The sequence below is a fragment of the Pteropus vampyrus genome, unplaced genomic scaffold (assembly GCF_000151845.1).
Source record: "Pteropus vampyrus isolate Shadow unplaced genomic scaffold, Pvam_2.0 Scaffold482, whole genome shotgun sequence".
NCBI classification, from domain to species: domain Eukaryota; kingdom Metazoa; phylum Chordata; class Mammalia; order Chiroptera; family Pteropodidae; genus Pteropus; species Pteropus vampyrus.
The window spans coordinates 118,288-133,032 of NW_011889263.1; the positions used below are offsets into that span (position 1 = coordinate 118,288).

At 53.6% G+C, this 14,745-nt stretch overlaps 1 protein-coding gene across 2 annotated transcripts in view; it reads right to left on the reverse strand.

The window, feature by feature from the left end:
- The window catches only part of MAN2B1 (mannosidase alpha class 2B member 1), a 13,894-nt gene extending 1,590 nt beyond the window's left edge, over window positions 1-12,304 (reverse strand). Inside the window, exons 1-21 of one of the 2 annotated variants that reach the window (XM_011382515.2) lie at window positions 12,085-12,304; window positions 11,243-11,345; window positions 10,894-11,067; window positions 10,339-10,532; window positions 9,582-9,714; window positions 9,158-9,303; window positions 8,549-8,665; window positions 6,400-6,482; window positions 6,197-6,317; window positions 6,031-6,109; window positions 5,730-5,839; window positions 5,458-5,565; window positions 5,052-5,168; window positions 4,235-4,408; window positions 3,347-3,444; window positions 3,147-3,264; window positions 1,830-1,948; window positions 1,638-1,739; window positions 1,369-1,456; window positions 1,104-1,184; window positions 440-667 (exon numbers count right to left, since the gene is read on the reverse strand). In XM_011382515.2, the coding sequence (XP_011380817.1) occupies window positions 440-667; window positions 1,104-1,184; window positions 1,369-1,456; window positions 1,638-1,739; window positions 1,830-1,948; window positions 3,147-3,264; window positions 3,347-3,444; window positions 4,235-4,408; window positions 5,052-5,168; window positions 5,458-5,565; window positions 5,730-5,839; window positions 6,031-6,109; window positions 6,197-6,317; window positions 6,400-6,482; window positions 8,549-8,665; window positions 9,158-9,303; window positions 9,582-9,714; window positions 10,339-10,532; window positions 10,894-11,067; window positions 11,243-11,345; window positions 12,085-12,243 (2,652 nt within the window). In that variant the 5' untranslated portion in view covers window positions 12,244-12,304. Of the gene's footprint in view, window positions 1-439; window positions 668-1,103; window positions 1,185-1,368; window positions 1,457-1,637; window positions 1,740-1,829; window positions 1,949-3,146; window positions 3,265-3,346; window positions 3,445-4,234; window positions 4,409-5,051; window positions 5,169-5,457; window positions 5,566-5,729; window positions 5,840-6,030; window positions 6,110-6,196; window positions 6,318-6,399; window positions 6,486-8,548; window positions 8,666-9,157; window positions 9,304-9,581; window positions 9,715-10,338; window positions 10,533-10,893; window positions 11,068-11,242; window positions 11,346-12,084 lie in introns of both variants that reach the window. The other variant, XM_011382514.2, reaches the window with a different exon arrangement.
- Window positions 12,305-14,745: the final 2,441 nt, after the last annotated feature.

Here is a 14,745-nt window from a genome sequence, read left to right on the forward strand (position 1 = left end):
CCCAAATCAGGAGGCGGGGCTCTGCTGGGGGCGGTTTTTAGTCCTGGTAGGCAGGGCTAAACTAATAAGGGTAATGGGGTGGTGCCAGGTTGGGGGCCGGTCCGAACCCCGAAAGGGGTCAAACTGATCCAGCCTGAGACCCGACTGAGGGCAGGGATAAAGCTACCGCGTGGAGATGCCAGGACTGGCCAAGGGGCGGGGCAGGACCAAGCCTGGGGTAGAGCGGAGCGAGGTTAGGTGAGGAGGGGCGGGCCCTGAGGCTGTAGACCCAGCACAGGTGCGATGAGACTGGGCCGCAACTGAGAGCTAGCTAGCTTATGGCTGCCCCAGGACCAGTTGGGAGCGGGCGAGGTGGGTCCTAGCTAAGCCTAGGGAGACCCGCCCCCCACCGCAGGCTTCATCTGGGTCCTCTCTTTCTGCCGGCCCCACCGCCTCTCACCTGCCTGCGCGGGGTGACCCCCGGGTGGTAGGGAGTGCTGCTACCCTGAGCCAGCACCACCTGCGGGGCCAGGAGCTCCTTCTCCGCCTGCAACCTGTGCCTGACAGCGGCGGTCTGGGCCTTATCCAGCAGCACGAGGTGGCGCCCCCGCACCCACAACCCCGACCCATTCTCCAGCAGCGGCTCCCCAACTCCGCGTCTATCGTCTCTCAGCAGCCTTCGGTGCACCTGCAGGGAGAGTAACCAGGAGAGGGTGAGGGCTCCTCTGGTCAATTTCGGGGCTGTAAATCGGGTAAGGGCTTGTGGGAATTTCAAGAGAAACTGAAGAGTCGGGGAAACAGCTGACGATGAAATTCTGCTAAGGGGGACCCCAGCAGACGTGCGGATCCAACCTTGCAGGGGACTAGGACAGAGAGAGGTAAGGACCTAACGGGGGGCGTGCACAGGGCAAGTCAGGACCTGGAGGGGGCACCTGGGTAAGGACTGGATAAAAGCATGGAAGGAATGTCTCATATAGGAATAGAGGTCTCCGCTTAATGAAAGCCCAAACGGAGGAGTGCACCTAGCGGAGAACTGGGTCAGACACCAGCTTCGAAGTCTAGCAGGAGGCCAAGGCAGAAACTGGTGGGAGAACCCTAGCTTAGATGGGGCACAGGCCACTCACCATGAGCTCTACGGAGCCGTCTTTCAGGCTGCTGCCGCCCTGGGAGCGGTCTGTCAGCACCGTCAGCTGCACTTTCCCGTCCTGACGGGTGAGGGGTGAGAGGTGAGAGTGAGGGAGCACACTGCCAGCCCGCCCCAGCCCCTAAACATGCCCCACAGGGGATGGTGGACTGCCAAGGACACCTGGGAGATGCTAAGAATGAGGGGTGACCACTCTGTAAAGAAATGTCCGGAAGATCAGGGGAGCAGGATGGGGGAGGGGGTACCGTAATGTAAATGCGGCTGTTGACTGGATAGTAGTTTCCTGCCACTGGCTCAGTCATGTTCAGCACCCATGTGGGTCGATAATTCCGTCTTGAGAGGTGAGGATAGGGTTTGGTCAGACCCGGGGCCCAGCTCCCCTTTCCAGGCTCGCCCACCATTTGCTCCCCCTCCAACCTCTCTTTCCCCTATTCATAAAATCAGCAGAGGCCTCCACTACCCATGGGCCCCAACACACCACAGACCACTCCTCGGTGACCCCAGTCATCCCCACCTTCTCTCCAGGATCTCCCGGCCATTGCTGTCGGTGAAGAAGAGTCCTTTTGTCTCCAGCTCAGTGTCAAAACGGCTGATGATCTCCTTTCCCCAGCCATCACTATAACCAATAGAATGACAAGGTTGTAAGGCTCGCCTACATCCGCTCTGCCCCAGCCCCCAGCACCCAGTCCCAGCCTGTGCCACTCACCCCACAGGTATTGGTCCCACTGTCCACTCCAGCTCCAGGTGCCGCTGTCCTGGATACAGACGAACCACTTGGGAACACCAGGCTGAGAAGTTCTGGTGTACCTCCTGCACCAAGGCCTTCTGCAGGCACATGGGAATGGAAGGCAGGTGTGAGCCCGTACTTGAGCAGAGGTGAACCCTACAAATGTCCACGCCTACCATGAACCTCACAAAGGCCTACATCAGGGTCAACCCCACTAATAACATAAGAATACCACTCACCTCCCCCACCTACCTAGGCATGATGCCCACACTTCTCACTTCAGTCATTGCCACATAATTCTTGAGTGTGGCATATATGCTTGCTGCCTACCACTACCTCATCTCCCCTCCATAGAATAGGATCCTAGCTGGGCATGTGGCTACCTGAAATAAAGATTATATTGTCCAGTCTTCCCTGAGGCTATCAGGAGCTGTGTGACTATGGTCTGCCCAGTGGAAAGTGATCAAAGAGTTATGAACAATGTTCCTTGCCCCTTTCCCTCTCCCACCAGTTCGAATGCAAATGTGATGGCTGGAGCTTGAGCAGCTATCTTGGGTCATGAGGTAGAAGCTGAATGTTGAAGAAGGAAGAGCAATGAGATAGAAGGAGCCTGGATGACTGTGGGACCACCCCACCTACCCTAGATGGCCCAGCCAGACTTTCTGTTCAATGGAAAGAAACATCTGTCTTGTTTAAGAATAGTTAATTTGGGTAACTGTTACAACAGGCAAAATTATACCCTAACCCAGGTATGAGGAGGTTCACTGCAAGGGGAGTCATGTCAAAGGTGAGTCTTGCCATTACTTGCCCTATTCCCACCCTAAGAAGAAATGTCAACGTGAGGCCCCGGGAAACCCTACAAGTGTGAGACTGTTCCTAGCCAAATGCATGTTCAAATACCCACCCTAAGTGTGAACTACCTAAGCCCCATCTAAGTGTGAACTCTCCAGTATCCACCCCAGACATAATCCCATCCCAGCACAGATTCTTAGTGAACTCTTCAAGTAGCTCTTCCTGGCTCTCCCCATTCATGAGCCAAGTGGAAACACCCCACCCCCAGTTTCAAAAGCTATGTATAATCCTGACACCCACAGAAGATGCGAATGCCTTTGTATGCCACAGTATAACTGATGAATATCGGCCCTGTGAAAGGATCCTCAAGTCTTCCCCTCAGGTCTTAGCCCTCTGATCTGATGGAGATGTAAATCTTCCCCGACCCCCACCCCACACACAGTGCACCGCCCTCCCAGGCTCCACACACCCCTCAATGCCCACTCATTATTCCTGGCCCCGGACCTTCACCAGGTGGATTTGAGCCCAGCGGCTCACGAGCAGTGGTTCCTGTCGGTTGGGTCTGAAGATGTAGGCACCTGAGACCTGGTCACTTAGGTTGTTGCCTGTACTGGCGTTGTACCTGGGGCCGGGGCAGGTGAACGTCAGGTAAGGGACCCCAACTCTGCTCACGCCCCCTCCCTGACCTGGTAGTCCTTCCTCACCAGTAGAAGGCTTGGCGAACAGGCAGCAGGAGATTCTGGTCCAAGTTCTCCAGCTCCACCAAGAGCCCCGTCTCAGGATCAAACCTAGCCCGGATATACTGGGCAGAAAAGGGTGGTCAGATGTTAATGACTATCCTTTTAGCCAAGGGTAGCTTCATCCTTCCTGGGGCTCAAGACAAAACCCTAAAGTCACCTTTTCCTCTTCTCTCTCTCTCACTCCTCACACATGACCCTACTAGCAAATCCTAACAGCTCCACCTTCTATCTTATCCTCAATCTGACCACTTCTCACAACCTCCAAGGCTTTCCGGGACTAGAGCTAGCCAGCCTCTTCCTGGTCGCTCCTGCCTGCCATGCTTTACCCTGTCTGTTCCCCCCATAGCCACCAGAGGGCGCCTGTGATACCCTAAATCCATTTTAGCTGGTCTGCACAGCCCATCAGGGCTGCTTGAGCAACTGACGGAGAGGAACCACACCGCCGAACTTTTAGGGGCTAATGGAAATTTATAAACTTTAATTTCCTTTAGGACTTTTGTGTCTGCTGCTCCCTGCCTGCCTGGATTCCTCTTCCCCCAGATGTCCTCCAAATGGCCACGTGGCTCCCTCACTCAAATCTCCCACACACCTTCACTTCACTTAGTTTGCAAACCCCTATGACCGTCAACTTTGACATATCCATCAAGTGTCACCCATGATCACACGAGGCCCTCACAACAGTCCCGGGAAAGGACAGTGAGACTCAAAAGAAGGCGCTCACTCACGCAAGGGCACATGATGGGAGACTGACTGGTAATGCTAGACCAGGAACCCAAGACCCACTGATCCAGCTCACTGTGACACCTCAAATTTACCACTGGGGCAGGGAAGAGGATCTGAATGGGGTCTCACTTCATTTTGGATGGTCAAGATGCGGGACGAGGACTTCTGGGATCTGGGCTTGGAGGTGTGAGCCTGTGGGCTCTGGCCAGGCACCTGGGTTACTGAGTAGATGCTGAAGCCGAGGGCAGGCACTGAGGCTGAGAAAAGCAGCTCCTGTCTGTCTGAGCTGGGCATTGTAACCACCTCGGATAAAGGAAGAGGGAAACCGATTCAAGAGGCTGTGCCTACACATGTAAAGAACACGTACAGGGAGGGGTCACACTCCAGGAGGGGAAGGAGTCCCAGGATGGGGAGAAGAAATTTAGGTGTTAGATGGGGGAATGGGGATGACAGAAATCCTGAGTTAAAGACTGCAGAGAAGATCCACAGGTTGGGGCGGGGGGAACCCACTGAGAGAATGGAGAGACTGTGGGAAAGGGGAAAAGCGAGCGAGTAATTGGGGGAAGAGATCCTTGAGGCAGAGGAGTGAGGGAAAGAGTCTTAGGGAAGGAAGAGGTTTGTGGGAAGAGACCGTCCAGGATAAGAGGAATATTTATATACAGGAAAAATGTCATGGGGAGATATTAAAAAGAGGGAGATATTCATGGGGGAGGGATATTCCCAAGGGAGTGTGATATTAAGGGGGGGAGGGAATTCAGAGGAGGAAGATGAAGTACTGGGCAGGGCTTATTCATGGAGGGGGCAGGTACCTATGAAGGCAAGGTACCCAAAGAGGGAGGTGTCCATGGGGTGAAGGGAGAAATGCCCATGGGGGGAGGTGTCCAAGGGGGGAGGTAGTCCTAGGAGGGGGATGTCCATGGGAGGAATATTCGTCAAATGGGCTCACATCGCTGGGTACAACTATGCCATTGGGATCCTTCACGAGGAAAATGTGTTTGCTGACCGGAAGCCGCACCATCCAATCTACTTTCCGCCCCAAGGGGTTATAAATGGTCACCTGGAACTGAGGTGGGAGAGTCAGAGTGGGTATAGGTCACAGCAGGCCTCCCCAAACCCAACCCCATGCACAGCAAGCCCCTGGATGATCCAAGCCCCTATGTGATGTGCAGGTCTTGGTCCAGCCCCGCCTTTACTGGGCCCCAAGTGATCTGGCCCAGAGGAACCCTCCGAAACAATTTGGCTACCGGCCCGGCCCCATGGTTTTGCGGGCTCTGGGGCCCTTTTCTCAGCCGCAGAACCTGCCTCCGGGCCCCGCCCCCGACCCGTCCCCACAGGCCCGGGGCGCGTCTCACGATCTCCGCGGTCTGGCTGAGCGGACAGACGCTGATGTTGAGGCAGCGGCAGAACACAAACTCCTCCTTGGAGCCGCTGAGCCGCGCCAGCGCGTTGCTCAGGAGAACCTGGGGAGCAGCGTAATCGCACAGGTCCGCTCCGGGCGCCCACCCTTAGTCTCCTCGCCCCACCTCAGGCCCCGCCCCACGAGCCCTTCTAGACTCCACTCTACCGCCTTCGACCACGCCCCTTCTCATCTCCGCCCTTCTGCTCCAGGCGGGTCCCCCCGCACCTCACAGGGTCCCCAGCCTGCGGCTAGCTGGCGAGCATAGTCGTCTGCCACGTGCTGCCGAGAGGTACCACTGACTGCATCGTGGTGCTGGAGCACAGCCATCGCCTCATCTGCAGGCAGAGAGTGGTGAGCCAGGTGGGGTTTCTGTAGGACTCTGGTCCCCAACCCCAAGGAGATATGAAGGTCACATGAGGGGGCGGGCAGGGCTTTTAGGGGCTTTCAGAAGGTACTCAAGGAGGTGGCTGTGGTCTGGTGTCCAGAATGAGCCCCGCCCCCATCCCCTCACCAACCGGACACCTACTGAGGGGTGCGCTGTCTCCAGAGCCATAAGGTCCTACGTTGGCCGCTGGACCCGCCAGCGCCTCCAGCTGGTTGCACACCTGGTGGTCGGGGGCGGGGAGTTGATTGAGGCACCCGGCCTGTCGGGAATCCCGGGCCGCCTGCTTAAGCCCAGCGCCTGCACCCACCTGCAGGAAGTTATAGCTGAGACGCTCGTAGCGTTTGAGGGCTGGCCGGCTGGAAAAGAAGCCTGTCCAGAACTGGTGGGGGCCATCAGCGTAGGGGAAGAAGTCATCCCGTTTCGCCGACCTGCAGTGGCAGAGTCACTGAGGGCAGGGGCATGACCCACAGGGCATACCAATCCCCCAAGTTTCCCAGGCCCCCCAAATACCAGGTGAGGTTGGCCTTGTTCAGCTCCCAGAGGTAACAGGCCGGAGTGGAGTAGAGAACATTGACGTGGCTCCCATTGGCCTGCTGCTGGGGGAAGGTGTGTGTGTGTGAGCCCTCGGGAGTCTGTACCTTCCCAGGGGGCCCACAGGTGTGCAACACATACTCACACGCATACGCACATTCATTCATCTGATGGGTTCAGATTCTCTTAATACACATTTTGAGTGCAAACTAAAAACCAAGTGTGAAAATGTATTTGGCCGAAGTTAATATTACCAGTCTGGAAAGAATTTCGGGGATACAAGAATAAACCAGAAATTTTACTAAACTTTTTAAATAATTTCAATTTTATTATTAAAAACTTTCATGGAAAAACTAATGAATTCCCAACTGATAAAGCTGTTGATGGGAGTGTGTTGATAAGAGCATCATTCCTGCCCTATGGGTAGGACATATAGGGCGAGAATAATTATATCAGCACTGTCAGGTTATTGTCAAGTGACATGATTGTTATAATGAATGGAGGCTCACTTTCAACTGAGGGAGGTGGAGGGATAAGAAAGTGACCTCTTCCATAAGGTGTGTCCCCAGCACCTGGTATACAGTAGGTGCTCATTAAACACTTTAGTGAATGTAGGGAAGGCCGTGGGATGACATGCCTTTTATGTGCGTACACACGTCTACACACACAGTCATATACAGTTACGTACACAGACCCACACACACAGTGTATTCACTTAGCAGTCATTTGATTCTACAATATGCTCAAGATCAAAGACACAATCTAGAACCAGAGGCCAGCCTGCTCTCATGGAATTTCACAGCCAAGTACGGGAGAGAGATTGAACAGATAAGTCAGTTGATTATAGTCGGCCTGGATATGGCATGACAGGTATTTGTGAAGACTGGTTTGAGCACAGAGGAAAGAGCAAGAGCTCCTCCTGGGGTTTGGCAAAGGCTTCCTGAAGGAGGACACCCTGAAGCTGGTGTCTTAAAGGAGAAGCAGAACATTTTCAGCCCCAAATAAAAATAATAAACAACAACCATAATACTTATTATTTACCTGGCACTGTTCTAACTGATCTGTGTAAATGAACTCATTAAACTCTCATCAACAGCCCTATCCACTAGGGCCCCATCATGCCCACTTTCTGGATAAGAAAACTGAGGCACTGAATGCTTAATATTCCTCAAGGTCACAGAGCCACTAAGTGGCAGAGCCAGGATTTGAACTGAGAGACTCCCATTTATTTCCAGTAGAATGGAATGGGCAAAGGAGCCACCAGTGGAGGAGAAACACCAAGAGTGTGACATCCTGGCAGCCCAGGAACATGATATTTGCAGGAGGAAGTGATCAAGGTGTTCGAGGCTCCTCAGAGCCATGGGGAGGACTGAGAAATGTCTCCCTGGTGATTTTCTGAGAGCCGTTTTGATGAAACAGCAGTGCAGGGAGCAAATGGAAGGTGAGGACGTAGAGACTGTGCTGGTAGACAATTCTGAGGACAGAAGTGATGAGAAAGGATGTCTTAGATGGGAGAGGGGAGACAAGGTTCTGTGCTGACGGGAGAGTGACTGCCTGCCCACACAGCCACAGGCCACACCAACACATCTGTGGCGGGCAGAATAATGGCCACCCAAAAATGTCCATGTCCTAATACCCAGAGCCTGTGACATGGCAAACAGGAATTAAAGTTGCAGATGGATTTAAAGTAGCCAGTCAGATGACCTTAAAATAAGACATTATTCTGGATTACCTGGATGAGTTCAATGTAATCACAAGGGTCTTTAAAAGTAGAAGAGGGATGTGGAAGAAGTGAAAGGAAGAGATGTGATGGAAACAGGGTCAGGCTTTGAGGATGAAGGAAGAGGCCATGAGCCAAGGAATGTGGCAGCCTCTAGAAGATGGACAAGGCAAGTAAACTTTCTCTTAGAGCTCCCAGAAGGAACGCAGCCCTGCCAACATCTTGATTTTAACCCAGTAAGACCCATGTTAGACTTCTGACCTATGGAACTATAATATAATCTATTTCTGTTGTTTTGAGCCGCTAACTTTGTGGCAAGAGAATACTAAGATAGCACACATAGCTACTCATCTGACCCAAGGCCTGGAGACAGAAGCACGCACGTACACATGGGGTAGGCACACTCACCTGGGCATTGACCAGATGGATGAGCTTATCAAGGTTCTTGAACCACATGTTGGCATTCTCATACTGGAAGTCTGAGCCCATGGTCATTATGGTGTGGTTGGTGCGGTAGTACCCACTCTGCAGGCAGAATGGGGTATCCTCAGGCCATGGTGTCCTGGCTACCCCTGTGTACAGCTATGTCTTGGTTATATGTGGTCAAGAGTGGGTACACAGTGGTGTGGGGGAGGGGTGTGGATGGGAGTACGTCCCTATGACATACTGGGAAGATAGGGACAAGAATAAAAATAGCCAACCCCCCCCCAAAAAAACAATAATTTTTAATTAAAAATAAATAAATAACAATAGCCACAAGTTATTGAGTAATTCTCTTGGGCCCGCCACACAGATGAGGGTACTAAGGCACTGTGCCATACTGTTTCATGATCGTGGTGGGCATGTGCGGTGGCAAAGGGGTCCACCTGCTTCCAATCAGCAATGCGCAAATCCTGGGGAGAGTGAAATATTACCTTCCTCTGAAGGTGTGAGGAGGTGTTAGGGAATGCCTGGGGTGTGGGAAGGGCCCTGTGCATTATGTACAGCAGTCTCCCAGGTTCTAGACGCTGGGGTTACCTGGACTGTGGCTAACTTCAGGAAGTAATCAACCAGTTCCTTGGCATTGTACTCGGGGCTCCGGGGGTCTTCCACGATAGGTTTGTCGACACACATCACATCCCAGCACAGATTCATCGGCGGGTTGTAAAGGTTGGGCAGCACACCTGCAGGCCACACCAGGCTCAGGGGGTGGTCCAGCACCCTAGACATGCCCTGGGGTCAAAGCCTGCCATGCTCCACCCGGGTCAGACTACAGAATGTTCAGAGGCCCAGTGCAAAGTGCAAATGCTGAGCCCTTGGTCGTAAGTTAGTAAGAATTTCAAGATGACAGGAGAGTGTAAAACCAACCCCGGGGCCCTTCTGAGCGCGGGGCCCTGTGTGACTGCACAGGTCACGTGCTCTTGGGGCTGGCCCTGCCCCCACCCACCACCCACCCCCTTACTGGTGAAGAGGTCGGCAGCGGGGGGCTTCAGGCTGGCACTGGCTCGCCACACCTGCTCCATCCTTAGCTGCTTCTTCCGAACCCACTTATCTTGATAATCCAGGCGCCCAAAGAAGAAGCCGTCAAAGCCCATCTGGGGGTGATGTGGAATGAGGACAGGGATCAGAGGGCAGGACGTATAAATGCCCAGTACCCTCACCATCACCTGCAAGCCCCCTCAGCGTGGGAGGGGTGGATCAGAGAACAGAGAAAAAGTAGTAAACCAAGAAGGCATGCAAAGCATTTGGAAGATCGGGGAAGGGTCACAATGAACCACAGGAGAGCTGGGAGGGGATGGGTCCAACGCTAGAACCCACTTCCACCTTTCCCGCCTCAGAAAGGGGGCCCGACTCAAGATCTTCCCCCTCGAGCTGAGGATGGAAGGGGTCATGGCACAGAACAGGAAGCCGGTTGGAAAGCACAGCAATCCTCCACCTGCTACCCTCTTGGGGAGGAGCCAGAATCCTAGCAAACAGGGCGGGGTCAGGAGGGAGAGGAGAAGGAGCGAACTGGAGCGGGGCAGCCTTGGCTGAGGCAGAGCAGAGCCAGAGCAGAAAAGGAGTGGAATTCACAGTTCACTCCAGGGGCAGAGTCTCAAGAGGCCAGAGGGACAGGGGACCCGGCCTGGTCTGTGATCTTGCAGAGAAGGGTGGGGCTTGAGTAGCCGAGCGACGAATCAAACGAGTGAAGAGGGTCTATGAGACGTCCGGTAAAGCACCTGCGCGAACAGCGAGGCCTGCTCCCGAGAATGGCCAAAGGGGTCGATGTGCCAGGCCACACGGGGGCGCCCGTCGTTGCCAAACGTATCTTCCAGGAAGCGCAGTCCGAGTGTCATCTGGTCTATGATTGCTCCGTAGTGGGTGGCCGCCTCGTCGTTCATGACCCAGCCACCGTTGGCAAACTCCAGGCGCCCTGTGCCAGGTGGGGCAAAGTCGGGGTAGATTGTCAGGGCCAGGAGTGGAGCCGGGATTGGCAATGTAGGGGATAAGGCCTGCCTGCATGCCCAGGCCTGGAAAGAGAAAAGAGGTCTCTCCCAAGCCAATATAGCCAGATATGGGACACAGGGCCCCTGTATGGCAGCCTTCCTAGAGGATCCACTGAAGGTGGGGCCTTGCAGGATGCATAGGAGTTCTCCAAATAAAGGGAAATTCCAGGCAGGTAGAGTCACATGCATGTACACGCTACACATAGCATGATAAAATCTCAGAAACCAGGATGGCAGAAACAGAAGCTAGGCTGGGCTTCCTCCTTTCACTTCCTCTAGGCAGCTCACCCTGGCGCACCAGGTTCCGCACAACTTCCTGTGTTGCATTGGTCTGTTGGTGCCACCAACGAGAGAAGAAGGCCATCTCTACATAGACGAAGCGGCGAGTGGGCTCTGCCAGCAGGGAAGAGATGACGGAATCTAGGATGTACTGCACACCCGCATGCTGGACATCATTGTCGACTGTGGGCACAGGAGTCAGGCAGTCAGGGACCAGCTAGCCAAGGAGGACATTCCTAGACACAGGAGCCCAGGCTGGGTATTGCCCCCACCTTAATATCCAGGACGCAGAAAGGATCTGAAGGGCTCAGAGGCATCATAAGAGTGTCCCAGGGGTCAGTCCCCACCCTCTACTCACTGCCATAAAAGTACTGGTCCACCGTCTTGAGCCAGCCCACGTCGTCATGTGTGTGTGCCACCAGGTGCACGTTGAGCATGTCCGGCTTCACCGTGGGGCATGACTGCAAAGGACCCCAAATGCACACTCACACACCCTCTCACCCTAAGGTTAAGAGGCAGGCTGGGGTGGGATGTGGTGGGGCGGGGGAGCCCACGATAAGTCTTGATCTAGAGGTGAGTGACTCAGAGAGATGGGGCCAGGCCCTCCCAGGGAAGATACACATAGTTGTGCTCACAGATACAACTCCCTAGTGGCACAACTCCCCAGGGCAGCTCTCATTCACACGCTGGGAAAATGATAATAGTAGTAGCTAATGTTTACTAAGCATTTGTAAAGAGCAAGCAGCCAGCCACTTTGTGGGGTAGAAACAATATTATCGCCAGTTTTCTGATGTGAGCCCTGAGATCAGAGGGATGTAGTGACTGGCCAAAGTTCACATAGTTAAGACGTGGAGGAGCCAGGCTGGACCTCCAAGCAAGCTGACTCCAGAGTCCCAGCTTTCAACCAGCGCTCCCCCGCCTCCTCCACACACACACACACACACACACACGCCCAATCACACAGTTAAGTGCATGCAAAGTCCAGGCAAGCCAACCCACAGAAGCAGGGAGGCAGGTACAAGCAGCCTGGTTTTCAGACGCGCACAGCCAGACCTTTCGCTGACACAAAACACGCATTCAGACCACGCTGTCATATTAGCAACCATTAACTAGGCACTCACAGAACAGACCTACATCTCTGGACCCTACTCGGGGCTTCCCTTCAGCTCGTGGACGTTTCCGCTCGCGGGCCCCGCTCACCTCGTAACCCGCGGCCTGAGCGCCCGGCGCGGCCAGCAGCAAGAAAAGGAAGAAGAGAGGCGGGAGCGGTGGCCGCAGTGCGCCGGAGCTTGTCCAGGGCCCCGCCGCGCCCTGGCCGCGGCCAGCGCGGACCCCCGAAGGCGGCGCGTCGGCATCCATGGCTCCACCGCCGCCACCGCTGCCGCCACCACCGCCTCCAGCGGATTCCGGGCCCGGCTAAGACGGGGCAAACGCCCCGCCCCTAGAACTAGGCCTGGCCAATGGGTGCTGGTGGGGGCGGGGCTAGGACGCAGCTTGGCGTGTCCCGGGCCTGAGGCCATAGCTCTGACTACCCCTGAGGGCACTGGCTGTGTTTCACCCTGGGGTGCTGGCTGGGCCAGAGGAGCTTTTAGTGTATCGTTCCTCCATATGGACTTAGAGAGCCTCTTTGTCCCTGTGGGTGCAGAGGCCTCAGTCGTCCCTACTGGTGCCTGGTTTGCCTAGAAGGTGGAATGTGAGCATGGGATCCTAGGGTGTCCCATTAATTTTCAGGGCTAGGATCCTGGAAATTACCTTGTATCTAGCTTGGCTAGGAGCAGGGCCGATGGGGGGCCTGTTCTATCCAATGGGGATTGAAATGTTGGGTAAAGGAACTGCCCTTGGAGTACCGGGGATGGGAGCGTCCAGCCCGGTTAGGAGGGTTACTAGTGTTTGTACATGCAGACCTAGGGAAAAGCGGTGAGACTGAAAATCTACCTCCATAAGCAGAGGGCAGGGAATGACCTAAGAAAAAGGCTAGCCACTCTCGTCTGATAATTAATGGAACTTTACACACAAGGTATGTCTTAAGTGGCCATAAGATGAAATGGATCCCTGCCCCCCATGGCAGGTACCAAAGAATTATACAGGGTATAAAGCAGAGAAGACAATCAGAGTTACTAGTACATGAGTGCTACCAAGTATGGAAATTACTTCACACGCTTGGCCAGGTCAGGACAACAACCTGTTCCAAGAACCAGCCTGTTGTAGGAGGCAGGGGAGGGGTGCTGATTTATGTCAGAATGAACATCAAGTATGATCAGACAGTCTCTAAGGGGGTTTGCAGTAAGCAATCTTCCCTCTCTAGTCTGGGTCCAGCTCTCTGGTCCAGCAGCAGTTACATCAGGGAACAGTCTCTCCTCCACACCCTACACCTCATGACCAGCTCTTACAATCTCACATGCCCCACTCTTCCCTGAGGTGCCCTGAGTGGTGAGTGAAGGGCTTCAGTAGCAGGGAGGTAGCTCGCTTAGTTGTAAGTTAACCTCACTGGAGACACACTCCGCAGCAACAGTGCAGACACATGCAAGAAAAGAGACAAAAGAAGCAGTCCAAGTATTAGTAACAACTTTTCCCACCATGCTTCCCCCCAGGACCTAGGTTAGTAGGTCACCTAGGCTTGGAGCCAGATTATTTAAGGCATTTACTTAAGTTTTCATATGTGTTAACAAAGAAGAAACATTAGTAGATTCATCCAGTATAAGAACACAACTTTCTGTGTGGATAGTGGCACAGGTTCCCCACCCACCACCATCCCTGTAACTGGATGCCCCAGGAACAGCAGAAGCCTAAGGTCAGAAAGACAAATATTTAGTAGAGACTTGAACTGGGAGATCTTCTTCTACAAGAATTACACCTGTCTGATCTTTAGCGGTTAATGTGGCCACAGTGTTTGGAACCTAGCCAGGCTGTGTAAACCATATTTGTTGGCTGGGGGGAAGTGGTGTTCTCTGGCATAAGGAGGTGAATAAGGGGAGGATTATGCCAGACCAGGACCCCTACCTTCTCCCCTCTTTCAATGGTGCTTGTACCAGTCCACATATACCATGTCTCCATGGGGCCTGTGTTAGGATGACAGAGTTCTACCTGAAATCGGGCTCTTCCTCCTCACCCAGGGGCATGAAGTAACTAACATGAAAAACATTCCACTGCAGATTCCAGTAAATAGTTCTTGCTCCAGGGACAATACGGCCTAGTGCCCTCAGCCTCTTGGCCTGTTGGTCCATGGCAAGCATCAGGACTATTGCTGTGTCCTTTTGTTTCCCACACCTTTACCATACTGGGCGCCTCCATATGAGTTCCCAGCCCGGTGTATAGAGCAATAGGCCCCACAAGTTGGTCATTTAAATGTACTAACACTTGAAAAAGCACTTTTGTCCACCTGGCCAAAGTAGGTTTTCCAGTTAATAATTTTATCTGTTGTTTTAGGACATCATTTTTCCATCTTTGCAGGTTGCTGGGACTAATGCAGGGTTGGAAACAGGAGTATTTGGAGGGTCATTCAACAGGGCCTAATAGTTGCTGCATTTCTAGAGACAGAGGGCTATGTGACAGAGCACTCCTCTACTGTAGGTGGACATGCCATTTAGTCAGTGTAGGAGTCCAAGACTTTGCAGAGGCAGGTCGGTGGAATACGCCTATTCACCCCTTGATGGGAAGCGAATCTTTTTTAAGAGGCTCCACCTGCAGGAATATTGCATAAACTGCCAATCACTGCTGTTCTATCAGGGTATATCTGATTTCTGCATCCCCTGCTTCCCCACCTCCCCAACCCACCGTCCACAATTACGACCCAAATACAAGGGGCACTCTATCCGTTCGCTGTTTTTGCCATAGTGCTCAGCTCATACCGTCCAGGGTTAC